Source organism: Notamacropus eugenii, chromosome 1 (assembly GCF_028372415.1).
Source record: "Notamacropus eugenii isolate mMacEug1 chromosome 1, mMacEug1.pri_v2, whole genome shotgun sequence".
In the NCBI taxonomy this organism is placed as follows: domain Eukaryota; kingdom Metazoa; phylum Chordata; class Mammalia; order Diprotodontia; family Macropodidae; genus Notamacropus; species Notamacropus eugenii.
Genome location: NC_092872.1, coordinates 417,413,596 through 417,439,662, shown reverse-complemented (window position 1 = coordinate 417,439,662; position 26,067 = coordinate 417,413,596). Strand labels below are relative to the sequence as shown.

The 26,067-nt window shown below is 43.7% G+C and overlaps 1 protein-coding gene across 2 annotated transcripts in view; it reads right to left on the bottom strand.

Annotated features, from left to right (window-relative positions):
* TOX2 (TOX high mobility group box family member 2) overlaps positions 1 to 26,067 on the bottom strand; it is a 313,476-nt gene that overhangs the window by 6,488 nt on the left and 280,921 nt on the right. For both annotated transcript variants that reach the window (XM_072631269.1, XM_072631268.1), the window contains 2 exons: positions 7,488 to 7,568; positions 2,690 to 3,109 (listed from right to left, as the gene is read on the bottom strand). In XM_072631269.1, the coding sequence (XP_072487370.1) occupies positions 2,690 to 3,109; positions 7,488 to 7,568 (501 nt within the window). The remainder of the gene's footprint in view (positions 1 to 2,689; positions 3,110 to 7,487; positions 7,569 to 26,067) is intronic.

Below are 26,067 nucleotides of genomic sequence, written 5' to 3'. Positions count from 1 at the left end.
GCCTGGAGGAGGTGGAGGGTGGGTACTGAAGGCACATCAATACGTCTGCTGTTTGCATTACCAGGGAACCAGAGAACCCCAGGAAGGAGAAAGAGAATGGATGGAAGTTCTCATGCTGTATCTCAGTGCTTAGCATCGTGCCTGGCACATTGAAGGTGCTTCATAATGTGTATGTGTGTGTGCGCGTGTGTGTGCATGTGTTGTATCTCACTCATTCAGTTCCTCCCTTTTGGGTCTCTCTCCTTCACTGCACATGTTGACAGCAGGCTCTTGGCCTCAGGTAACAGCTGCCTCACATCTTGGTGATTGGGAAAAAAGGATTGTTACTGTGGAGTCTGATGTGCCATAGATTAGAGCGCTTCCTTCCATGGTACTGATGGGACTAGCAGGTCAAAGCCCCGCATCTGTGGTCTAGGATGTGGTGGAACTGAAATCACCTTGATCACTATTTTAGAAAATTTGGCCTCCACTTGTTACTGAGCAATTCCTGGAAGCAGCGTGACAGTGGAGAGGCTAGAGAATTTGGAGTGGGTGGATCTGGGTTCAAATCTCATCTCTGTCACTTTCTGCCCACTTGATACTGGACACATTATTTAACTTCTCTGGTCTCAGTTTCTTCATCCTTACAATGGGAGGGTTGGACTACACGGCCTGTAAATCTAGACTAGATCTTAAACTGGAATAGTTAAAGGAAGAAAGGTCCACTGATGTTTTTCTGACCTAACCAGCAATTTGAAGTTCGTTTTAACATTACAACAGATCTCAGAGAGAAAATCCCTGAACAAAAGGGACATGTACGTTCCATTGGAAAATCCACAGCTGATGGAAGGTAGATACATTCCCATTGGCTGTGGAGAAGAAGCCAGGAGCAGAGTTAGAGACCCACTCCACTTCCTTGGAAAGGAGTGCCATTGTGACCCATGGGAGGAATAAGGCTTGTGACCAGGCCAGTGTGACTATAAGTTTCTGAGCACATCTACGCAGTAGAGGGTAAGCCAAAGTCTTTGCCAAGCCAATGACCAATCTGTGGTCACTGCCTCAGCAACTACCCTCAGCAAAACCTGTGGCATGTTTCAGCACCCCAGGCATGGACAGCCAAAGCCTATAGGAACCTCCTTCTTCTGCCACTTCCTTTACCTTCTGCCTGTTCTGTCCCCACTTTCCATTGCTGAAAACATGAAATCAAGATGACCATCACCACAGGAAATGGTATAGCTATTTATTCCTTTCACCATTTTCGAATGCCAAATGTATGCTTGACAAAAAGACAGTTTTATGGAGAGCAAGTGCTCACATGATGGTCAGAAGAAGTGATACAAGGACACGCTCAAGGTCTCTCTTAAGGACTTTGGAATTGATTGTGTGACACGGGAAACACTGGCAGAGGACCACTCAGCATGGTATGCCCTCATCTGAGAAGGTGCTGTACTCTATGAGCAAAGCAGAATTGAGACAGCTCAAAGGAAACAAAGGATGTGCAAATTTAGAGAGTACACACCAAATATTCACATGGACTATTTGCACCTGATCTGAGGCAGAGGGTTGCGAGCTCATATTGGTCTGATCAGCCACAGCTGGACTCACTGTAACTTGACTCTAACATAGTGATGTCATTTGGGTTCTCTTGGAGAATGAAGGACAACAACGAACCAACATTCTATACCAAAATACCCCTCCTTCGCCATCACTTCTCTAGAGCTGATTTTTCCAACTTTTAGAATGCAAACCTCTTAAGGGTAGGGACTATATCTGCTTTTGCATTTGTATCTCTAACACTTTAAAGTCTCTGGCACATAGTAAGCACTTAAATAGATACTTATTGATTGATCAGCACAACTTGGGACATAGTAAGTGCTTAACAAATGGCCTTTCATTCATCCCAGTCCTCTGTTGTAATCTAATCTGGTGTGAAAATGTCATGACCATGGTAAATAATATTCAATGCATGCCATTTTTACCCAAGAATCATCATGCAAATCTGTCTATTTTCCTTGTAATCTTTTGTTGATCTACCATTAATTGAACTTGTGTTCTGAGTTCCAACCCCATAGTATGGATGGGGTTGCATGAAATCATCCACATTCTCCCAAATGAGGAAATGTAAACCTCTTGAAAGGAGGAATTATTTCATTTTGTTTTTGTATCCCCAGTGCCTAGAAGCAAGGATGCTGGGAGGGGACTGGCCCTTCAATCCATATTTCCTTTCTCTCTCCCCAAATATTATAGACCCCTGCCCCTGGATGATGAGAGATGAAGGCAGGAATTCTTCTTTCTCCCCTTCCCCCCTGGGCCTTAGATAGCCGGAGGAGAGGCTGCTGCCCAGCTGACCCCCTTTTTCCTGGTATGTCCTGAGGGCACATCAAGAGGATGTTGCCACTTTCTACATTCTTCATAAATATTTATTGAATGAACTGAAGGGAAAACCAAACATTTGGGAGACATTCTAGGGCCACAGAAGAGTTTTCTCTTTGAGGAGCCAAGAGGCATATTTCTGGGAATAGACACAAAGCCCTTGATGTCAGCAGACCTGTGTTTTACACAACTGTACCCCTATACCTTGGACCTTTGGATTCTTAAATTCTGTCTCCTAAGGGGCTCCTGTATTTCCTTTGTCATTCCAACCTAAATAAGGTTTGAGGCTGGGACTGGTCTAAGGCAAGAAGTTGTATGATCCGGATGCCTCACTCACCTGTTGCCCTGGAGGCGAGGTACTCATCGGGGGCTGGACCTGTAGTGCCATGGGTGGAGGAGACAAGATGGACTGCTGGGGGACTGGCTGCATGCTGAGGGATTGGTTGAGGATGGCGCTCTGGGGGTGATGCAGAGCCAGCTGCTGGTGAAGAGGAGGGCTGATCTGGAATGATGGCGGTGGTGGCGGTGGCGAGGCACTGATGCTGGGCAGCATGGATTTGGAGTTCAGGGTCCTGGAGAGGCTGGGGTGAGGGTGGCCACGGTAGCCCTGGAGGTCAGAAGGGGACAGGAACGAGCCAAGGCCCGGGTAGGGTGACGAGGCCTGGGGTGGTATGGTATACATGGGCTGCTTGGGGGGAATCATTTTAGAAGGTGGATTGGGCTGGGTGGTCTTGGCCTCACTCTGTTCAGCAGAGCTCTGGAAGGGAAGCATAGGACTTTATAAGAAAATGATAGTGACATGAATAAGAAAGTTCAGTCCTGGGCTTTATTCTACCCTATAGGATAGCATGTCTTCCTTGAGCCCTCCCTATTCCCTTGGCTTTGTTCTGGAAAGAGTTAATTTAGGTGATGGAACAAGAAGGAAAACCTGCTCCCTAATCCTTCTCTAATCATTTCCCTACCCTACATCCAATTGGATTAATCCATTGTGAAGGAATGAAGCAATCCAGTTACTTTCCAAGGAATTCTGGGAACTGGAAGGGTCAAGAAAAAAATCCTGGAACCCACCAATAGGTTAAGGGTTAGTCTTGTTACGGAGAATAGACTTTCTGGTCCTGTAGCAAGCAAGAGTCTACAAGGCGATAGGAACTAGATTTATGATTTCCTTGGCATAAGGAGCTACCAGTGAGGAATTTCATGGATCAATGAGAAGTTAAGTGATTTGTCCTGGGTGTACATATATATGTTACAGACAGGACTTGACCCAGGTCTTCCTGGCTCTGAGGCCAGCTCTCTATCCACCGTACCACACCAATTCTCAGTCTATAAGGAGTTGACAAAAGGGCAGCTATTAAAAATGCTGGAATTGAAGACTTTGTCCTGCTCCCCAGCACTGCCACCTGAAGGTCTATCTTGAGTATCTATCAAATGGCATTTATTCTAAGGACCTGATGCATCTTCCCATGGCCTTTCTCTACTTTTCTTCTCTTTCCAAAGGCTTAGTCCTAAGTTCCTGGAACTCTTAATTGGTCTACCTTTTTCAAGTCATTCTTGCCACTGGACTTCAATGAGTCTGAGAGGAGAGAGTAAGGCTCACAACTTGCTGAGGGGCCCACATTACTTAAATTGACATTCTCTCCCCCCATGATCCACCTTCCATGCGGCTGCCAGTGATTTTTCTAAAGTGCAGGTCTAACCATGTTATTCCTCTATTCGATCAAACTTTAGTGTCTCCAAATTTCCTCAGAGATCAAATATACATTCCTCTCTTTGGCCATTTAAATCCCTTTACAACCTGGCTCTCACTTACCTTTCCAGACTTATATGTTACTCTCCCTTACCTACTCTTTGGTGCAGCCAAACTGGTCTCCTTGCTCTTGGCCTCCTGCAGGGCACTCCATCTTCTGGCTCTGCAAAGGCCATTCCCCATGACTGGAATCCCCTCATTCCTGCCCCTTGGAATTCCTAGTTTCCTTCAAAGCATGGTTCAAGCAGTGCTTCCTATATGAGGCCTTTGTGGATTTTCCAAAGCCATCAGTGCTCTTCCTCTAGATGTTACTCTGTATTTAATTTTCAATTCACATATTATCTCCCCTCCCCAAAGGTAATTTCCTTGAGGGCTTGTACTATTTTGGCCTTGTCTTTATATCCTCAGTGACTAGCACAGTTCTAAGCAGAGGAGATATTAGAATTCAGAATCTGCAGAGATTAGCCACAGTCTGGAGTTTAATTTTAATAGTCCCTAGCCCCAAATATCATTTATGCCTCACACAGACATAAGGGGTAATGTTCAAGGTTCAACCCTGACTGCCTCACCAGAGAAAGGTGGTGCAGGTTCCTTTGGAGTCTTAGCATCCCGGAGCTGGAAGAGATCTCAGAGACCCAAAATAACTTTTCCCCGTGATCTTCCCTCATGTTTTAGAGGGGGAAACTGAAGCCCCTACACAAGAAAGAACTTCCTCTAAGGCCATACAGTGAATTAGTGGAAGGATCAGGACTCAGTTTCTTGACATCTAGTTCAGTATACTTTAGGCCATTTATTCAAGCTCACTTTAAAAGCTTAAAGTTGGTTCTAGACTCAGCATATCTGAAAACCCCAACATGAGGATTTCTGAGAACAGCCCGGGGCTCAAAGGATTAAATTTTCTGTCTTGATATCTTAGATTTTGTGGCCTATTGTAGCGCTTGGGGGCTGCTCCTATTTTTGGCTGGGCTCTCTATACTTACAGTATCACATCCAAGGACATATCTATCCTCTGCCCTGTCTTTCTCTTCCTCCCTTCCCTTCCTTCCCTCCCTCCCTCCCTTCCTCCCTTCCTTCCTTCCTTCCTTCCTTCCTTCCTTCCTTCCTTCCTTCCTTCCTTCCTTCCTTCCTTCCTTCCTTCCTTCCTCTAGCAAAATGCCTTGTACATAATAGGCATTTAACTTTCTGTTGGGTTGGATTAGATGAATTCCCTGTCTTCCCAAAGTCCTGAAAGAGACCAGAAGGATCAGCCAGAGGGAATTTAAAATCTCTAAAGCTGAGAAATTTCTATTTTAAACCCATTTTTTGTCTTCTTTTCCCCCATTGCTTCTTAAAGCTATTGTTACTACCTTTGTGAACTGCCAAAGTCATTTTTTCTTGACAAAGGTAGGAGTTTCCCCATGTCCTGCTGCCCCCAGGAGTTGCAGAAATTGATCTGTGTGTTCCCGTGCTATCACATCCATGTCACTGTCTAGAGATTTTGATGCCCTGGAGGGCCCAGACTGGGGGAAAAGGTACATGCGTGAGTGTGTACATGTGTGTGTGATAGAGCTAAGTTTACATGAAAACAATAATGGATCCCAATCATGGGAAGTAGGGAGAAATAAAAAAAAAATAAACCAATTCCTGGTTCTTTTGAGTCTTCTTAGATCTCAGCTCTCAGTGAGCAGGGGTTATTGAGCTCCTCTGTCTTGGGTTCAGAGACACTGCCTCTGGGGTAGAAAAAATATAGGCAAACCACCAATAATCCTACCATTTGTTAAGCCCTCCTTATCCCCAAAACCCCAGGCATCGAGGAAGTAAATTAAGTTCCTTCAAGCCAATGAGAGTGGCTTTGCTGATTTAACAGCTGGCCTTCTTGCCTGAACACTTAACCTTCCAGTCACAGCCAAAGGTGCATTGCGGTCTACTGGAAAGAGCCTTTATGTAAGTCTTAGAATCTGCCTCACATACTCTCAGAGATAGAAGGGAACTTGGAGGCCATCTAGTCCAACCTGTATTTGAACAGGAATCCCCTGAATAAAAATGGTCATCCAACCTCCTATTTAAGACCTCTAGTGATGGGAAACTCACCACCTCTCAAGATAGCCCACTCTACTTTGGGATAGCTCTGATGGTTAGAAAATGGTCTCTTACACTGAAGCAAAATCTTCCTCACTACAACTTCTCCCTTCTAGTCTCCAGACAGAGTAGTTCTTTCTTTAAAATATTTTTAAAATTCTATTTTTATAAAATTTTGAGTTCCAGATTTTCTCTTTCCCTTCCTTCCCCCCTCCCTAAGATTGTAACCAATTTGACATAGGTTATATATGCACAATCGTGTAAAATCTATTTCCATAGAAAGAATAATTCTAAACCATCTTTCACATGATAGTTCTTCAAATCCTCAAAGATCAGAGTTTCAATCCCATTGTTGTCACTTAGATGTTAAATGACCTTGGGGATGTCACTTGGGGATATTCCAGTCTCCTATCATTGGCCTTGATGCTTCTGGGTTTTTGAGGTATGGTTTCTATTGCCTGCACATCCAAGGGATGTTGGTTATTTATTCAAGTAGGAAGATTGAAAAGGAAAAAAAAATGAACTGCCTTAAAACTTGGAAAATATGGCTCAGAGAATGGTTAAAGACTTGCTGGTTCTTGTAGCTGCCGCCTATTGAGCTTTTTTTCCCCAAAGGAAATGCTGCCAAGCAGCAGAGATGGGAGTTGGGTGGCCAACTCGTTTGGAGAACTAATAGGATGTCAGGAAATGAGAACCTGAGTTCTCATTTCCTCTCTGCCACTAACTTCTTGTGTGGCCTTGGACAAGTCCCTTTTTGTCTCAGTGTCAGTTTCTTCATCTGTAAACTAAGGGCACTGGATCAGACAAACTGTAAGTCCTGGTCACCTCTGGCTGTGGATGTTCTCTGAGTATGGCAGTCAGGACTATGCTATCCAGTGCCCATTTCCATGCTGGCATGGTCCATATACTTGTATACAGGGGTGTGTCAGGGCCAGCTCTAACCACCTAGCTAACGGTTACATTTTCAGCATGAATACTGATACCTTGGAAATTGAAAATTAGCAAACACTGAGACTTGATTTATTGCTTTGCTTATTGCGTTGAATGAAGAAACTGATGGAGAAAAATGCCAATGATGTAGATCAAACTAAAAACTGTATGTGTATCCATCCTCCCCTCCTGCAAGACCCAGGTTGCTAAGTATTGAGTAGCACACCCCTGCCTATATACTTTTGGCCTAAAGAGAAGAGGTAAGATGGACAAGAGTATGGGCAACATGGTTACAGAGTACTCCTTATCAAAAGACTCCTCCTCAGAGATTCTCAAGAGATGCAACTAATTTATCACATTCAGAGAGCTTACTGGCTAGATAAAAAGTGGGGCTGGTTACCTTGGAAACGAGGCTGGCCCGGTAGGCTGCCAGGGCCTTTAAATATTCTTTCTTTGCAGCTTCAGTTTTCCTCTTATAGGCCTGAAAGAAGGAAACAAAGAATAGCCATTATTGAGAGGGGCTGGGTGGACTCCTGCCTCACCTGAGCACAAATCTGGTCCTGGCGGTACCTCCCAGAGAGGCCTGTCTTACCCGTGTAAGGATACCATCAATGAGAATTTTGGAGGACCATCTTGTCTCATCTCCTTGTGATTTCCATGACAAAGAGTGCCTCAGGGTTGTCTGACTCAGATGATCCCCCTTCTTTCTCCCACAAGTCTGCCTCCTTCCCTCCCATGTCAACAAGGTCTTTTATGTCTCTTAGCCTCCTGTGGTGGCACAGGAAGGGGTACACAGAACCCCCTATTACCAGTCAATAATCACTTTCTCCTGTTCTCTTCCCTCAGGGCCTTAGCTTCAGTAGTAGAAAGAATGCTCTCTGGAGTGATAATATCTGGGTTCAATTCCAACCTCAGGCACTTATTGTACACCCCTGGGCAAATCACCTAACCCTCAGCACCTCAGTCTTCTCATCTGTAAATGCGGTATAATAATGATAGTGCCAACTTCACAGAGCTGGGATCACAGTTGTAAAATGCTGTGTAAATCCTTAGAGTGTCATGAGTTGCTGATCTTCCTTAGTGACTGTGGGTAGCTCTAGTTTTGTTAGGTTCCCTTGTCTCTGCAGATGTGTCTCTTCCTATGGTCACTCCCAAGTAAGGTGACAGTTATCCTGCAGTGGCCTTCTATAGAATAGCTGTCCTTTAGCCTTTTGTGTGTGTATGTGTGCACCCCTAGTCATTTGGGTATACATAGCTAGGAAATGCTGTGCCCTGAGAAGCACCTGGCCTAAAGCCATCTCTGGTGGCAGCAGACACCTTGACCTTGGAGAGGGAAGTGGAGGTTGTTCCTAGAGTGGTCCCAGGGATCTCAGGTTACTGCAGGAACTTGACTAGAGGAACACTAGCATGGGTGAGATGGGGGACCCTGGTTCTGGCCTGTTTCACTCCTTATGAGCTGTGTGCCCTTGGTTGAGTCTCTCAGTGCCTTTGAGGCTTAGATTTCTCACATATAAAGCGAGGAGAATCTCTCCTGCTACCTCCTGTTTACACAGCTCTGTCTTGTTTGTCCATGGGTGTTTGCATATTGTCTCCGCCCCCACCCCACAGGAGTAGAAGCTCCTTGAGGGGAGGGCCTGTGTTTTTGCCTGTCTTTGTATCCACAGTGCTTAGCACAGTGTCTGACATATAGTAGTAGGCACTTATAGTTGTCTCTTGACTGATAGCAAATGTGAAAATCATTTGAGAACCATATACCAAGGTGAAGGATTATTACATGATTTTTGAACCTCTTTAAAAATAGTTCCTTCCTAGGAATGGGTCTGGGAATTTCTTCAGTCATCTAGGCCCAGGATCAAGCTACACATTTGTACAGTTAGGTCCTGTAGAAAAACTGCTGGATTTGGAATCAAGGACCAAAGCCCAGTTAATCACAGTAGTGGTAATAATGACACTAACAATATCTACATAGCACTTTATAATATTATCTCCTTTTGTTCTTATAACAACTCTGGTAGGTGGATATCATTCCCATTTTATAAATGAGGAAATCAAGGCAGACAGCAGGTCAATGACTTGCCTGGGCTTACATAGCTATTAAGTGATAGAAGCTAAATTTGGGCTCCCATCTTCCTGATTTCAGTATTCTATCAACTGTGCCACTCAGTGCTACCATTCATCACCTGTGTAATTTGGGACCAGTCTCTAATCTTTCTGGGTCTTAACTTCCTTATATATATAAAAGGAGTAGTTTGAAAGAGATAACCTCTAAGATCCTTTCTAGCTCTTAATCTATGACCTATAATTCACATATCATATTATCAATAAAAGTCCTACAGGAAGGGTCACTGTCTGACTGGAACTGGAAACAACTGAACGAATATTTACTTTAGACTGCTCCTGATTTTTAATCCCTAAGCTCAGGTATACAGAGCCTTGGAGAAAAGGGCAGTAACTCTATATTTGTTGTTACTGTTCAGTCGTGTCAGTTGTGTCTGATTCTTAGTGACCCGTTTGGGTTCTTCTTGGCAAAGATACAGGAGGGGTTTGCATTTCCTTCTCCAGCTCATTTCACAGATGAGGAAACTGAGGCTAACAGGATTAGGTGACTTGCCTAGGGTCACATAGCTAATAGTGTCTGAGGTCAGATCTGAACTTAGGAAGATGAGTCTTCCCGACTTCAGGTCTAGCCCTAGGTCACCTAGCCTTCTCCTCTGACCCAAGGCCTGCCAGTGTAATCCACAGGCATGTGAATGCCTGAGAAGGTCAGTTGCCTTCCCTTACTACTTGGGGGAAGGAGTGAAGACAGTGAAGAAAAGGAGAATGTCAGGACACCACTGGTACTAGTGATGACCCAGTCCTGCTCCATTGCTCTAGGAGGGCCAAGAATCATTGGGAGATTGTTTTTCTCCTTTTCAAAACGTCATGTCATTTAAAAAACACTAACAAAAGTCCATTTTCTCTCCCTCCCATCTGCCCCCCACACCTTCATATCCCCACTGGGGAAAAATAAGAACAAAAACTGTGTAAAAAATGCATAAACAAGCAATACAGTTCCCATGCCGTCCACTGGAGTACATTTTGTGGGAGGTGTCTGAGAAGCTTCTTCATGTCCCCTAACATCAGGCTCCCTTTCCTTCACTGTCTCTCGCATGAACTTCCGAGGCTCCATAGAATTTCTGTGTGTGGGATTCAACTGGGTGTGGGGGTGGTTGTCTTTGTATTGTCTGGCAGAGTAGGAAGCTCAGGGGAGATTCTTTTAGTCTCTATCTGTGGGTTGTAAAGATGAGTGGTGGGGATTTGCTTGTGATAGTATCTGGTCCCAAGAGCTCCTGGCTAAGAGAATGAAAAGTCTTTTTTGGAGGCTTGCCATCCCCTTATAACTAGAGAGCTTTTGTAGGGAGAGAGTGGCCTGACAACCAGGGCTTATCTTTCTGGCCATTTCAAACACCAAATCTCCTTCATTAAAGGAGATGCTCAGCACTGCAAATAGGGATGCAAATTCAGTCAACGCAGGGCCAGAGGATAATTTGATCATGTGTACAGTAAGACTAGGAGATGGAGCAGTTCAGTCCATCTCATCCTGCCAGAAAATCAAATCTCTGTCTTCAAAAGGGGACTGTGGGAGAAGGGCATCATGGTTATTGGATGTTTGAGAATGTTTGCTGGGGTGGGGGGAAGGTGTAATGGTAATTTAAATGGGAAGATCTTTCCCATTCATTAGTAAGCCCATGAGACCTGCTTAAATCACATGGAAGCCTAAGTCACATGTGCTGGGAAGAGCTTGCTAAATAGGTGGAACAGGGAGGGTAGAACAGAACCGGGAGGAAGTTGGTGAGAGCAGTTAGGGGTGGAGAAGAGAGGACATAGGTAAGCATAGCTAGTTTTGTGAGTGTTTGTGGGAAGCTAGGGGTGGGGGACAGAGAGGGGCCTAGAAAGGCTTGGGAATGGCTTTGTCCCCTGCGCTGCTAATGTGTATTTACTTCTTGGTTACTATGATGGATTTGGCTTTCTGGTGTTGGGATCTGGCTTTCTGGTGTCTGAATAACAAATGTTTTTCTTCTGCTTTCTACATGGGGAGTCTATTATACTCTGATTCAAAACTATGCTGGCATATTCACAGTCACCGCTGGTGCTGTGAATATTGCCTTGGCAATACAGAAGGATAGCCCTATGTTATGGTATAGGCTGGTGGCAGGCGAGATGTGACGATGCTGCAGGGAAAAAGTCCATCCCGTCTCTTCTCCCATGTCATTGCCCTAGTTTGCCCTACACTGGTTCTGGTCACTCATTATTCCAAAAACAGTCTCTTTCCTAGTGGGCCAGTATCTCCTGACAATGCAACCTTGGTTGACTGGTATGGATTCTCTCCCTGAGAAGTCATCAATAAAGTGTTAGGGAAATCTACTCATGATAGCTGCTCCTGAGAGGAGCTAAGTCTCAATGAGTCTCAGGATTCCTCCACTGAGAGGACAAGGGTCTAGGTCTTTTGGGAAGCCAGTTCTGTTGGTCACATTATTGATGACAATTCTTAACTGGCTTATAAATTTCTGGCCCAGAAAGCAATATCTGATAACTTTAGTTGGGAGTAGAAGCCCTTGTAAAACCTCATGTGAGGGGCCACAAGGGGAACTCAGAATTATTATTAGCCAACTGGAAAAAAATAATTATAAGCTTGAGTAGTAGAAACTTGTTTTCTCTTTTTTATCTATTTTATGAAAATAGAGTATATGTATATTTCTCTAACCTTTCTCCCCCCCAACACACACACACACACACACACACACACAAACGTGTACACACACAAACATGTACACACACACACACACAAGTACACCCCTCCATGATTTTTTTGATCTGAGTTTTCAAGGAAATTGGGGATTCTGAGAGGCTGAGATAAAAAAGGGGTGTCTCCTAGGCATGGGGGCCAGGGCTAGTCTGTGCAAAGGTGGGGAGGGGGTTGAGGGTAAGCAAGAAAGAAAGTTTTGCTAGACTATAGAACTTAAAAAGAGAAATAAGCCTGTAAGGGAAGGTTGGAGCCAGGATGCAAAAAGTTTTTAAATGCCAAGCAGAGGGAGTTTCCGTTCCTATTATACTGTACTCAGAGGTCATAGGAAGGCACCAGAGTTTTTGTGAGCAAGGTAATGACACGGTCAGTCCTTTGTCTTAGGAAAATCACTTTTGGCAGCTGTGTGGTGGAGGAATTGGAGAGAGGGAAACTTGAGGGAGGGAGACCAATTAAGGAGAAATTGTAATAGGGTAGGAGAGAAGTGATGAAGGTTTAAATTAGCATGGAAAAGGGCATGGATGCGAGAGATATCCTGTAAGTAAAACTGACATGACATGGGAACTGACTGGATATATAGAGAAAGGAAGAGGAAAGAGTGAAGGATGAATAGGATTGATAACTTGGTTCCCAGAGAGGATAATGGCGCTCTCAACAAATGGAAATTCAGAAGACGAGTGAGTTTTGGTGGTGGTGGTGAGATGAGTTCACTTTTGGACAAGTGGAGTTTGTAGGACATCCCAGTTTGAAATGGCCAGCAGGCAGCTGGTGATGAGGACTGGGAACCAGATGAAAATTAAATTCATAGGAGATGAGGAGGAGGAGGAGAAAGAGATAGGGGGAGAGCGGAAGGGGGGAGAGAGAGAGACAGACAGTCAGACAGAGAGAGAGAGAAGGCTTGAGTGAGAGTGAGAGAGAAAATGAAAGAGGAGACAGACACAGCGAAGAGAGAGAAAGGCTGAGATGGATATAGTGTCAGGGACAAAAGCCTTATTTAACTACACCCACAATTAAGGGTCTTGACATAGATAATGATCTAGCAAAAGAAATAGAGAAGGAGAGGTCAGACTGGAGGAAAACCAAAAAAGAGCAGTGTTATGCAAACCAAAAGAGGAGAATGTAGCCCAAGGAGAGGGTAGGCCACAACCTCCTACTCAGCAGAGGGGTCCAGAAGGATAAGGGATGAGAGAGTACTGGCGTAAATCACTCTCTCTGGGCTTCCATTTCCTCATCTGTAAAAAGAGGGGACTGGCTTAGATAACCTCTGGAATAACACCAGAGGTGACTCTGGTATTCTCACAATGGGGACAAGGTGGTTACACAAGCCGGTGAGAAAGAATTTTTTGCTCAGGGATATCCTGTCCTCCTTAGATCACAAAATGCTGGCAACCCCCTACTCTACCTATACATAAGAATGGCCTTTAATTCAAGCTTCCATTGTTGTACCATACTTGGAAGTTAACAGTGAAAGCAATTCTCAGATTATGCCAGGAAAATGCCTCTTCAGGCAAAGGAAAATGGGGGCAATGAACAGGACCGATGTGTTTAAGTCAGGTAGTGTTTTTGGCAAGTCACCTGGCTATGAATTAATGAAGAGACTCCATAGAACTGTGGAATTTTAGAGCTGGAAAGGATGTTAAGTGCCAAAGCCTGGCTGTGGCTAAGAAGCAAGGGGTGTAAAGGAAGGAATCCTGGGCTGGCAGCAGGGTTTGCTAGTAAATGTTTAACAGTTAGTTGGGGATGAGGGGCTGGAATGTATTCAATACAAACTTTTAAATTTAATCTTATTATTAACATTTTCTCTGTCTCTTTCTTGAACAATAGATAAATCAAGCCCTGATTTGTGATGTTTGTTGATTTCTGAGGTGTAAATACTTTCACTGGAAATTTAACATCCTACTTACAAGGCAGCTGGTTTGAGCTGGCTCCAGCATATCCTTGGCTAGCAGGCAAGAGAATTGGGTTTCAAGTCCCCTAGCTCTGCCAGCAACTCTCTGTGTGACTGTGGGCCAATCACTTTCCTTTTCTGAGTCTCAATCTTCCCATTTGTAAAACAAGGGCAGTGGTTGTGGGTGGAGATTAGAAAATCTCTGACGTTCTTTCTAGATGAGATTTTTTAAAGATAATTCTAGCTACAACCAAAATGGACACCTGTAAAGGGTAGCTAGGCCACATCTGAATAGAAATTACTGCACCCAAATACTAGAATATGTCTAGCTGCAGAGAAGATGAGTCTGCTTACTGCAGTGCATTGCTAGGGTGGGGGTAAAGGGGCAGAAGCAGCGAGTGAAACCGAGGCATCAGAACCAATGGACACAGGAGAGGGAAGCAGTGTGATAGAGCGGGAAAAGCACTGGATTTGGAGACAGGACCTGGGTTCAAGTGAGGTGTGCACAGTTTATTACCTGTGTGACCGTAAGCAAACAGCCTAACATCTCTGAGTCTCAGTTTCCCTATATGTAAAATGAATGAAGGGTTTGGACTAAATGGCTTCTAAGCTCCTCTCTAGCTTGAAATCTATGACCATGGACCTCCTCTATGTCTAATCTGCCTCAAGTTTCTCTCCTCTCTCATACATATTCCACAGAGCCTTTGAAATTTTCCTAAAACACTCCCCAGCTCAGTAAAGTCCAATTATTATCCTATTATTCACTCTTATTATCTCCAGGAGTGAAAACAAACTCCTCTGGGCATTAAAGTCCTTCACAGCCTGGTTTCAGCTTTACCATATGCTTTTTTCTTCACAGACTCCACATTCCAGTCAAACTGGTTTTCTCTTCCTCACACAGAGTTTTCCCACCTCCATCCCTTTGTATAAGTTGTCTATCAGAGCCTGGAAAGCACACCCTTCCCTTCTCCCCCTTCTAACCTTGGCTTCCTTCTCTCCATCTCTCTCTTCAATTTGCTTCCCTTTTCCCCTCCCTTTCTCCCCAACAAGGCATAGGAAGGAAACAAGCATTTATTAAGCACCTACTGTGTGTCAGGCACTGTGCTTTAAAATACGACCTCATCTGATCCTCTCACAATCCTCTGAGGTAGGTGCTACTGTGATCATCATTTATAGCTGAGGAAAATGAGGCAAATAGAGGTTACATGTCTTGCCCAGACACAGGAAGAAAGTGTCTGAGGCTAGATCGGAACTCAGATCTTTTAGGCTCCAGACCCATCTCTCTATCTACTGTACCACCTGCCAGTAAACACGGATTTCTTCAATAATAATATTTACATAAATATATATACTTACATATAAATAATATTTATATAACACTTTATGTATATAAATATAAGCATATAAATAATATTTATAAAATGCTTTATATAAATATGTGTATACATAGATACGTACAAATACATAAACAGCATTTATATAAAGCTTACTATGTGCCAGATTTGATCCTCTCTAGAAGAGGATCAGAAGTGACATCACCATGTTGGAGTCAAGGTACAATGTGTCTGACTGGCTGAGCAGACCAATAGGAGCTCAGAAGTCTCCACCGCAGGTTGGCACAAATAGTCCATAAGAACATTTGAAGTGGAGATGTCTCTACATTTGTGCATCAAACCTCATTTGATCCTCATAGCTATGCTGGGAGGTAGGTGCTATTATTATCCCCAGTTTACAGTTGAAGAAACTGAGGCAAAGAAGTTGACTTGTCCAAGGTCACACAGACAGTAAATATCTGAGGCTGGATTTGAATTCCGGTCTTTTTGATCCTAGACTCAACAGTGTATCCACTGCACCACCTCGCTATAAACTCAACTTTCTTCAAGACCAGGGCTTCTTAACCTGGGATCTATGAACTTTTAAAAAGATATTTTGATAACTATTTCAATATAACTGATTTCCTTTGTAATTATATATATTTTACTTTATGCATTTAAATACATTATTCTGTGGAAATATGTTTTACATGATTGTACTTATATAACCTATATCAAACTGCTTACCCTCTCAGGAAAGGGGAATGTGAAGGAGGGAGAAAATTTTTAAAAGTTTTAAAAAATGAATGTTAAAAATTGTCTTTACATGTAATTAGGAAAAAATAAAATACTATATTTAAAAAATATTATTCTGAAAAGGGGGCTGGAGCCTTCACCAGCCTGCTGAAGGAGTCTATGACACACACAAAAAAACCTTTGGTCAAAGCTCAGCTCAAACACCATCTTCTGATTCCCTGAGACGTCAGGGCTCCCTCCTCCCCTGAAATCCCTATATATTTTGTATATATTTATACATGCACACAGTAAGTCTAGCACATTTGTATCTGCAGATACACACCCTGAACTACCTGTGGGTAGAATACTATGTTGTTCACTGATCTCTGGGGAAGATAAAGCCCTGGGGCCTCACTGATACCTGAACCATGTTAAAGTCATTGAAGAGGCTGTCCAAATAGCATAGAATCCTAGCTTCTCCTTAGTGGCTACAAATCTTTCTTGCTTCTTGCCAAGGTCCCCTCACACATTTTTAAAGGTCAGTGTCATCCTAAGGGATAAGAATGGAACTGAATCCAAACAGTGTTGATGCTTTGACTAGGGTGGATGTGTGCATGCTGTGGCCTGTCCAGGTCTCCGAAACCTAGCCATGGTTCATCTGGATCCATTCCTTCCCTTATAGGGCTGGTGTCTCATTTTTTTCCTCCTCTCTCCATCTTGCGGACTTCGGCAACAAAAGTCAATTTCTATTCAAGAAATGCTAACTCTTTGGCTAGACCATGCCGTGTGGGAGGTGCTGGGACACAGAGTGGGGAGTATTGGCTCAAGGCTCTGCCACTGATACATTGTGGGACTTGGACAAAACCCTTTCCTCTTGCCGTGGTCTCACTTCCCCCTCATCTCTTTTTCTGTTTTTGGGGGCAATCAGAGTTAAGTGGCTTTCCACAGTCACACAGCTAATAAGTATCTGAGGCTGGATTTGAACTCAGATCCTCCTGACTCCAGGGCTGATGCTTTATCCACTGGGCTACCTAGCTGCCCTGCCCCTCATCTCCAAGATAAGGAAAGCAGTTATCAGGGGGTCAATAACAGAAAGGCAGTTCTTCTATAAACCAGATTACTAGTCACAGAAGCACTCTTTGTAGCAGCAAAAGAAAGGCAAGGATGAGCACCAGAGAATAGCAGATTTAGAGTTGCAAGGTCTCTTTGAAGGGAATGAGACCAACCCTCTCATTCCACAGAAGGGGAAGCTGAGACACACAAGTGACTTGCTCAAGGTTACACAGTCAGTGTGTGAGGTAGGATTTTTGAACCCAGGCCTTCTTGACTCTAAATCCGGCATTTGATCCATTACTTCATGTGGAGAAACATTATTTGCATGCATGCACACGTGTGCGTACGCACACACAATCACATGCATATACCTTGTGGTGCTTACTGTCATTGGTCCCCAGGGGAGAGAAGAAAGGAATAGGAGTCCCCACCTCAAAGTGCAGGGTGGTGGTGGTGGGGAGGGTTGGGGTGTGATAATCCAAAAAGAATGAAGTGGCAGCTTCTTTTTAGGGGTCTCAAACCTTTCCTTACCTTGCCTGGGGAAGACTTTTAAGTGATAGAAAAAGCAGAAAGCAGAGCAGAGATAACTAAATATTCCAATTGCAATAATGTAAATGGTTACAAAAGAGAAAGCAATCAAACTATAATGAATTATAAGGACTAGTCTTCAAGTATTGGAGAACTGATAAGGAAGCAGGTCTTTCCATAGAGAGGGGAGGTACTTAATACACACTCACTGACTGCCTCATTTGAAAGTTAGGGAGACTGAGCAGATGACTTTTAATGTCCCTTCCATTCCTAGATCAATAAGCATCTCTATGACTTAGCCACTTGTTTGGAAATGAAGGGTCAGTGAGACCCTAGCCCTTGGGAACTTAGATGATGACATCCACATCCCTTTGCCTTCTCTTCCTAATCCCTGAAGAAATCCAGAGACCTCCAGGTCACCATAGCCTTTCCTTTGAAGCCTGGCAAATATGAAGGAAGGTTGTTTACTCCCTTAGTACAATGTGAGCTGTTTTCATTTTTGTTTTTTTATTTCCAGCAGCTGAGAGGCAGAGTATTAAAGCAGGTCTGAGGGCTGGCCTCCAGGTCAGGGTTAAAGTCTCATATACTGGCTATGTGACCTGGGTAAGTCACAAAATCAGAGTGTAACTTCCCAAGACTGTGTTTTGGGGAAGGTGCCAATCTTTCTTGTTAGAGGCAATTCCTTACTGGGAGTTCCCTAAACCAATGAAATCATAAGTCTAGTTTAAAAAGAAATCCCTGGGAATTTTCAGAGGAAGAAATTAAAGCTATCTATAATATGAAAAAATGCTCTAAGTCACTACTGATTACAGAGATGCAAATCAAAACAACTATGAGGTACCATATCACACCTATCAGATCGGCTAACCTGACAAAACAGGAAGATGATAAATGTTGGAGAAGATGTGGGAGAGTTGGAACACTAATACATAGCTGGTGGAGCTGTGTGCTGATCCAACCATTCTAGAGAGCAATATGCCCAAAGGGTTACAAAAATTTGCATACCCTTTGACTCAGCAATACTGCTTCTAGAACTGCATCCCAAAGAGATCATAAAAATGGGAAAGGGTCCCACATGTACAAAAATATTTATAGCAGCTCTCTTTGTGGTGGTCAAAAACTGGAAATCAAGGGGATGCCCATCAACTGGGGAATGACTGAATAAGTGTGGTATATGCATGTAATGGAACATTATTGTGCTATAAGAAATGATGAACAGGAAGACTTCAGGGAGGCCTGGAAAGACTTATAAGAACTGATGCTGAGCGAAAGGAGCAGAACCAGGAGAACTCTGTACACAGTAACAACCACAGAGTACGAGGAATTTTTCTGGTAGACTTAGTACTTCATTGCAATGCATGGACTTAAAAAATTTCCAATGGACTCTTGAGGCCAAACGCCTTCCACATCCAGAGAAAGAGCTACGGAATTGGATCGCAGACAGAAAAATACTATTTTCTTTTGTGTTATATTTGTTTTGCTTTATGATTTCTCCCATTCATTTTAATTGTTTAATGCTACACGTATCTAATAGGAATGTACATGTAGAACCTATATAAGACTGTATGCCATTTCGGGGAGGGAGGGAGGATGGAGGGGGAGGGAGGGGAAAAAAATCTAAGACATATGGAAGTGATTGTTGAACACTGAAAACAAATAAAATAATTCAATTAAGAAAAAAAAAAAGAATCCCTGGCACCTAGCACAGGGCCCACATACAGTAGGCACTTAGTAAATGCTTGTTGAATTGGATTGATTGATCTAGATTATTTCACATAAGGGGCAGGGGACAAATTTCCTTCCCTAAATCATGAGGCAGTCAAAATAGAACTATGTATAATATATAAAATATATCCCTAAAAATGTTAATGTTCGTCAGAAGAGACAATGGAAACTGGGAATGTGGGCATGAGTTCTGTGTCCTGTATGGAGTGGCTGCTGCTGTTGCTGGCGGGAAGCAGGGATGGCAGCAGGGGCAGAGGTGGGGGTGGAGGATGAGAAAAGCTGCCACTTGGAGAAAAACTGGGTTTAGAAAACATGGAGGCAACTGAGGAATGGGGAGCGGTGAGGAAACTACACAGAAGGTGGTGTATAAAGGCTTCTTTTCTCCTCTTCCTCCTTTCTAAGGCTTCTCTCTGTCCTTGGCTGGGTATCAGGAAAGGGCAAGGGGAGATAAGGGAAATTTAATAAGCAGAATCCTCAGAGGCCACTGAGTCAGGAGTCAGGTGCAATTTCAATTTGGAATTAGGGTCTGACAGTGTCAGAAGAGGAGAAAAGAGACAGAGATTGAGAGAGACAAAGAGAGACAGAGATAGTGAGACAGAGACAAGCCACAGGGATAGAGACAGAGAAAAGGGGAGACAGAGAGATACAGAGAGAAAAACAGAAAGGGAGACAGAGACACAGAGATAGAGACAGAGGGACAGAGACAGACATACACAGAAAGGGACAGAGAGAGAGAAGAAGGTGAAGGTCAGGGGCTTCCTCCAGGTGGAGCTGGGGTACAGATGCTAAAAAATCTATTTCTACAAGTGCTTATGTAGAACTAGAGAGATCAGTGAGCCTGTTCCCATGTATGATGACTTTGTTCTGGAGTTTGTAGGCGAGGCGGTGTAGAGCCAGAGAAAAAACCCTATATTTGGAGTGAGGAGATTGAAGTCCTGTTCGTGGCTCTTCTCCCTACCAGCTGTGGGCAGAAAGCACTTCTCTTTGGATCTCACCCTCTTCATCTGCAAAATGGGAATAATACCTGCATTACCTACCTTGAAGGGTTGCTGTGAGACTTGAGTTAGGAAACATATACAAAATGCTTCCCAAATTTTAAAGAGATACAGAAATGTCAGTTATTAGTTATAACATTATACTGTGAAAACTGTTAGTATCTCTAAAATTGGGGTGCTAATTGTTTTGTAAACTGTAAAGTACCAAGGAAATAGGAACATCATTGTCATCACCTTTGAGAGTATTATAAGAACTTCACACAGCCTAGCAGAGAAGCTTTGGTGATGACAGCCAATATCCAGGCCCTTTCCAAGTTTCTGTTTAAATATTGACAGAACAGTTTTCTTTCCAAATAAGTCACACTTCCTCTTAGGGGTTCCAATTTCCAAAATATTAAAAGGACTTAAAAAGGCAAACAAAACATTTTCTACTTATGTCTGTTCAGGTGCATGTGAGATATACACATATATATCCATCACAGGAGAATATGATCATAGATTTAGAGTGAGAAGAGCCCTTAGAGGCTGTCTTGTCCAACCCCATTATTTTACAGATGGGAAATCTGACAAAAAGTGATTTGTCCAAGGTTAGGCAGTAAGTGAAAGAGCCAAGGTTGGAATTCAGGTCCCATGACCTTAAATTCAACACTCTTTCCACTGCATTAGTGAGGTGGGTGTATGCATCTATGTGTGTAAGTATATGTGTGTGTGTATTAAAAAAAATTTTTTTTCACTTACTAACTGTGTGACCTTGGGCAAATCACTTTATCTTGATTGCCTCACTTCCCCCCTCCAAAAAACACAAACAAACAAAAAACCTCATTTTTTTGGTACAGAGTCTGAATCAGAGACTTTATCAGTATGGGGGACTTCCAGCATGAAAACTCCCTCCACCATGGAGGTCAGCGATTCATCTGTAACTTAAAAATCTTAGAGACTAAGGTTAAACGATTTCATGGCCTATAAGGTCTGTTATAGCTCTAAATCTATGACCTCATGTCAGGGACAGGGGTCCATGTGTTCATGTGAGTGTATTTGGGTGTGCATCTGAATGTTCATGGCTTCATATGTATCTCTGAGTGTGCAAGTGAGTACTTCCATAAAAAGAAGTCTGCCATGCATGACTGCTGATTTTCTTTCCTTATTTGTAAGCAGTTGGTGTCATTAACTATGGTATGGGGTGGGGGAGCTGCTAACATGGTGAGTGATTGTGGATAAAGACAGATATCCGAGCTCTGAGAAGCATGTGTTAGAGTCATAATCCTGACACCTCCTGTCTCAGCAAAACAGCAGAAACATTATAGTGTAATGAAATGTTCATGTTTGATAACCAGCTAATTAGAGAAGACAATTACCCTAACCCACAATGACGGAGCCCAGAGAACATGCCCTGCGGTGCACCCCACAGCCGGCTCTCTTCCCCTCCACCTCCTAAAGTTGCTGTTTTTCCTGGCTTTGATAGTCTGTCTTAATTTCTTCTTCAAAGGATGTGCTGTTTCCTGGGTCAGGGAGGGGATAAGAGGGTGCCACCTAGAAGAGATGCTCTCCTATAGTCAGAGTGTGCAGTACTGGAAAGAGAGATCTCATCTGGCTTCCTACTTCAGCTAAAATCCTCCCTCCAGCTTCTCTGACAGGGGGTCATCTGGTCCCTGCTTCAACACTTCCAGTGTTTCCGTATGGTGAAACATGAACCAGCCAAGTGGAATCTGTGGCAATTAACTGAGGGAAAAACTGGCTGAAATGGCTCCATCCGTGGAGAAAATCATACAATGTCAGAGCTGGAAAAGCCCTTGGAGATCATAAGATCAAGTATTTAGAGCTTGAAGAAACCTACAAGCCAGAGGCAGGTCCATGGCAAGGTATCTCCAGGAGAGGTTGTGTGGTACAATGGGAAGTGTGTTAGCTCTGGGGTCAGAAGACCTGAGTTCACATCTCACTTCTGATGCTAGGTCTGGGTCCTTTGTCTGACTTGGTATTTGCTATGTCATTTCAGGTCAAGGAAGAGGGGCACCCAGATGACCTAACATCTGGATTTTTGGAACCAGTTCAGCATTGGTGCTCAGAGGAGGGACTGAGACAGGCCTCATCTAGAAGTCATGCCCAATTTAGACACGAATTTGGTGGGAACAATGCTATATAGAAACTAAGTTTGAGCTCACTCTCCACAGTGAAACAAGGTAAAATAGGGAAAAAAATATGCCTGAAGTATCGGGGGAGGGATTATTTTCTTTGTTACATCTTTGAAGCAAATATCCCTTTGTAAAATGTAATTGATGGTTGATGACTCAGTGGAACTGAGGAGCTCGCCCATGAGGACTTGAGGCAGTGGTAACTCCAAAGCTCTCAAGAACCCCAAGGGGGTTGGGGAGCCTGCCTGGCTTTGGGAGGGTGAGTCTAGAGAGAACTCACTACATTTATGACTTATGACTTTGGGCAACTCACTCCAATATCCTGGACCTCGATTTCCTAGTCTGGGAAATAAGGGGTCCCTGAGGTCCCTTCTGGCTTGAGATCAATGACCCTACCCTATAGTAATTGGCTTCTATGGTATTGCTACCTCTGGCTCATACTAGGACAGTTTAGCTTTGATTCATCAGGGTCCTGAGTCAATTTAATTTTCTGGTTAACCAAAGGCAAACCTAAATCTCCTTTTTTATATCAATTTTGAAACAAACAAAATGTCTTCTTACAGCGTCAGAGGCAACTTTTCTACTTTAGGAATGAGATCCTAGTAGTTTAGTAATTCTAGTTAAGTGGTTTTGTCTAGCCTAGTAACCTAACAAGTTTATATCCAGCCAAGTCCTGTTTCTCCCTACACCCCCCTTCATTAGTACAGGTCCTTGTGACCCTGGGGGAGCCACTTCCTTTCCCTTTCACCACTGTGGGCTTCTCCTGTAGGAATTCAATTTGTCCACGTTCTTCCATAAGTGGGTTTCTAGAAGTGCAAAATGGCAGCAATCATCCTTGCAGGGGCTACTTTATGGATCAATTGTGAGGAAAACAACAGTCAACTATAAAGCACTATAGACCTAGAGGTGATGGATCATTAGGGGACATGACCAAGGTCTCTCATGGAAAGTAGGTAACACTGGGCTCTGCCCACTCCTGGTGCCTAGGAATCTGAGATGATCTTTCCAAACTCTTCTTTCTCTCTTCAGTTCTGCCAGCTAAGTTCCAACTAAAACAACACCTTCTGTAAGAAGCTTTTTCCAATCCCTCTTAGTACTAGTTCTTCTCCTTTGCTGACCACCTCCAATTTGTACATAGCTTGTTTATACACAGTTATTTGCACATCAGACTGTGAGATCCTTGAGAGCAGGAATTGTTTTTTCCCTTTCTTCACATACCCAGTGCTTAGCACAGTTCCTGGCACATAGTACACAGGTACCACATAAATATGTGTTGACTTCCTGTCTCTTGATGCCTAGCACACAGTGGGTGCTTAATAAATGTGTTGACTGCCTGCCCGTTGGTGCCTGGGTCATAGCAGGTGCTTAGTCAACGCTTATGAACTGCCAGCCTTTTGTAGTCACAGGTCATTGTACCTGTGTCTTTCAAGGTAGCTAGCTACCCTTGCCCATCTATTTTCCATGAGACAGGGCCTTTTTGAATAGGGAAAGGACTAATCTGTGGGGCTCGAGAGGTGCGAAATTTATTGGGTAATTGAGTATACCCAATTTTTACTCCTCCATAAAACAGAGCTCCTGCTCCAGGGCAGGCCAAACCCAGGGAATATGGAAATGTTGCTTCAGTTGTGCAAGGACTACCATGGGAAGAAGACTGGGCCTGGGGTCACCAGGCCAGAATTCAAGTTTGGGCTCTTGACCCTTAGTAGCTAGGTGTCCTAGGACATTTGAATGTCAGATTCCTCATCTGTACAATACTAATTTTACTACTTCAAGTCATGGATCTTGGGAGGCTATAATGATAATAACAAAATATATTTAAACAGCACTTGAAGGTATATAATGCATTTTATATATGTTATCTCATTTGGTTCTCACAACAACTTTGTGAGGCGGGTACTAATTATTCCCATTTTTCAGATGGGAATACTGAGGTTATTGTTAGGACAGCCCCTTATAAACCTTAAAGTGATATAGAAATACAAGCTATTATTAGTACAGAGTTCTCCAGCGGTCTCTAAAATAAGCCCTGCTGCTTCTACAGAAGAGAGGGGAGTGGATGGGACCCTGGGGTATGATGGCCCTTGCCCAGGTGTGATTGAACATTGTTCACGGATGGGGAGCTCTAATCCAGTATCCACAGCACGAGCAAATCACCTGGCAACCAAGAGAAATACAAATGGGCAGAAAATGAGAAATTTAGATACGTGTGTCAGAAGGAGAATGAGGTTTCACTGTATAGGACCTGGGAAGGAAAATGTGAAAAAACTGAGAGAGATGGGGGGGGGGCTTTCCCACCCTCCCCCTTGGTCAAGGCTACTGAGCCCCTCGGGATTAGAATATGGCAGGCTCCCTTCCCAGGGATTCCAGATGACCAAGGGACTTGAGCCCAACAGGCCTGCTCCTTGGGGACAGACGGCTCCCTAGTTGAAAGCCCGTGGGTGCAAGAGATGGGAATTCCTTTTCCACAGGTTCCCAGGTGAAATGCAGAGAAGGCTCTGGAAGGGGAGGAAGTAACCTTTGTTTTCTTTCTTTTATTGCTAGGAGAAAATGGGCAAATTTGCTCTAGAGGCACCTGTTACTCATCCTGGGACAAACACCCAACTGGGGCTGCAGAGGCAGGTTTATCTCTGGAGGTGACAGGGGCAGGGGAGGGGAAATGGAGATGATTAACCCTTTACAGACAGGAATAAAATCAGCACCTGCAGATTGCATTTGGCTCTTCTCAGGGCCTCAGGGCCTGAAATGGCATTCTCAGTTCTGCCAACTAGCTGGCTGCAGGATGGCATTAGTTCTTGCTGCCTCCGGGGATGGCACCCGGCCACCCCCTCGAACAGGAGGCTGAGAGATGATGTGAAACAAAACAAAACAAAACTGTCAAGCACTTTAAATGTGTGGGGGCTTAATAGTTTTCTTATCCCTCTCATTCAAAAAAAAATCTTTTTTAAATGAGAAATACAGAAAGAAAATATTAAGCTTTTTCACTGCACCCTAGGCCTTCCCAATTTTCATCTCATTTCAGTCTCACAACCGAGAGATGCAGTGTGGCATGGTAGAGAGAGTGCCAGCCTAAGAGCTAGCCTCAACTCTGACATATACTGGCTTTGTGACCCTGGGCAGGTCACCAGGACCTCAGGCAATATTCCAAGACTACAAATTGCAGGGAAGATGCCAGGCTGCTTTGCTTGAGGGAGTCTCCTATACCGTGAAACCACAGGTCCACTCTCTAACACTATCCCTTCAGCCTCACAACAGACAAGAAAGGATGAGGTTTCTTACTCCTACTCCACAGAAGAGAAAACAAGCTGAGAAAAGTGAAGTGACCTGCCTGAAGCCACACAGTGAGTCTGGGGCAGAAATTAACTAGAACTTGGTCTCCTGTCTTCCAACGTTCTTTCACTACCAACCTAGTTTTTAGGGGATGCTGGTGGTATTAAAGGATAAGATTTGATTTTGTACAGGATGTCTCCAAAATCTTATTGCAGTTTTAAGATGAGGATATCCTGTGTAACTCCTAAGCCAACATGCTCACATGTTTCAGTCCATTAGATGAAAATCACTGGAGAGTCTGGCTCCCAAAAACCATCATGGGGAGGTAGCTGTACTGTGGGCATGGGGTTGGAAAACCCTTTGGGACTTCAGTCAGTCAGCAAGCCTTTACTAATCACTATTTGTGGGGCTAAGTGCTAAGTATTGGGGATACAAGGAAAGGCAAAACCAGCCCCTGTCCTCAAGGAGATGACACCCTAATGGGGAAGATATGTAAATAACTGGTACACAGAAGATCTGCTGTTAAAAAACAAAACAAAACCCAAACCTGACATTACAGTTGCA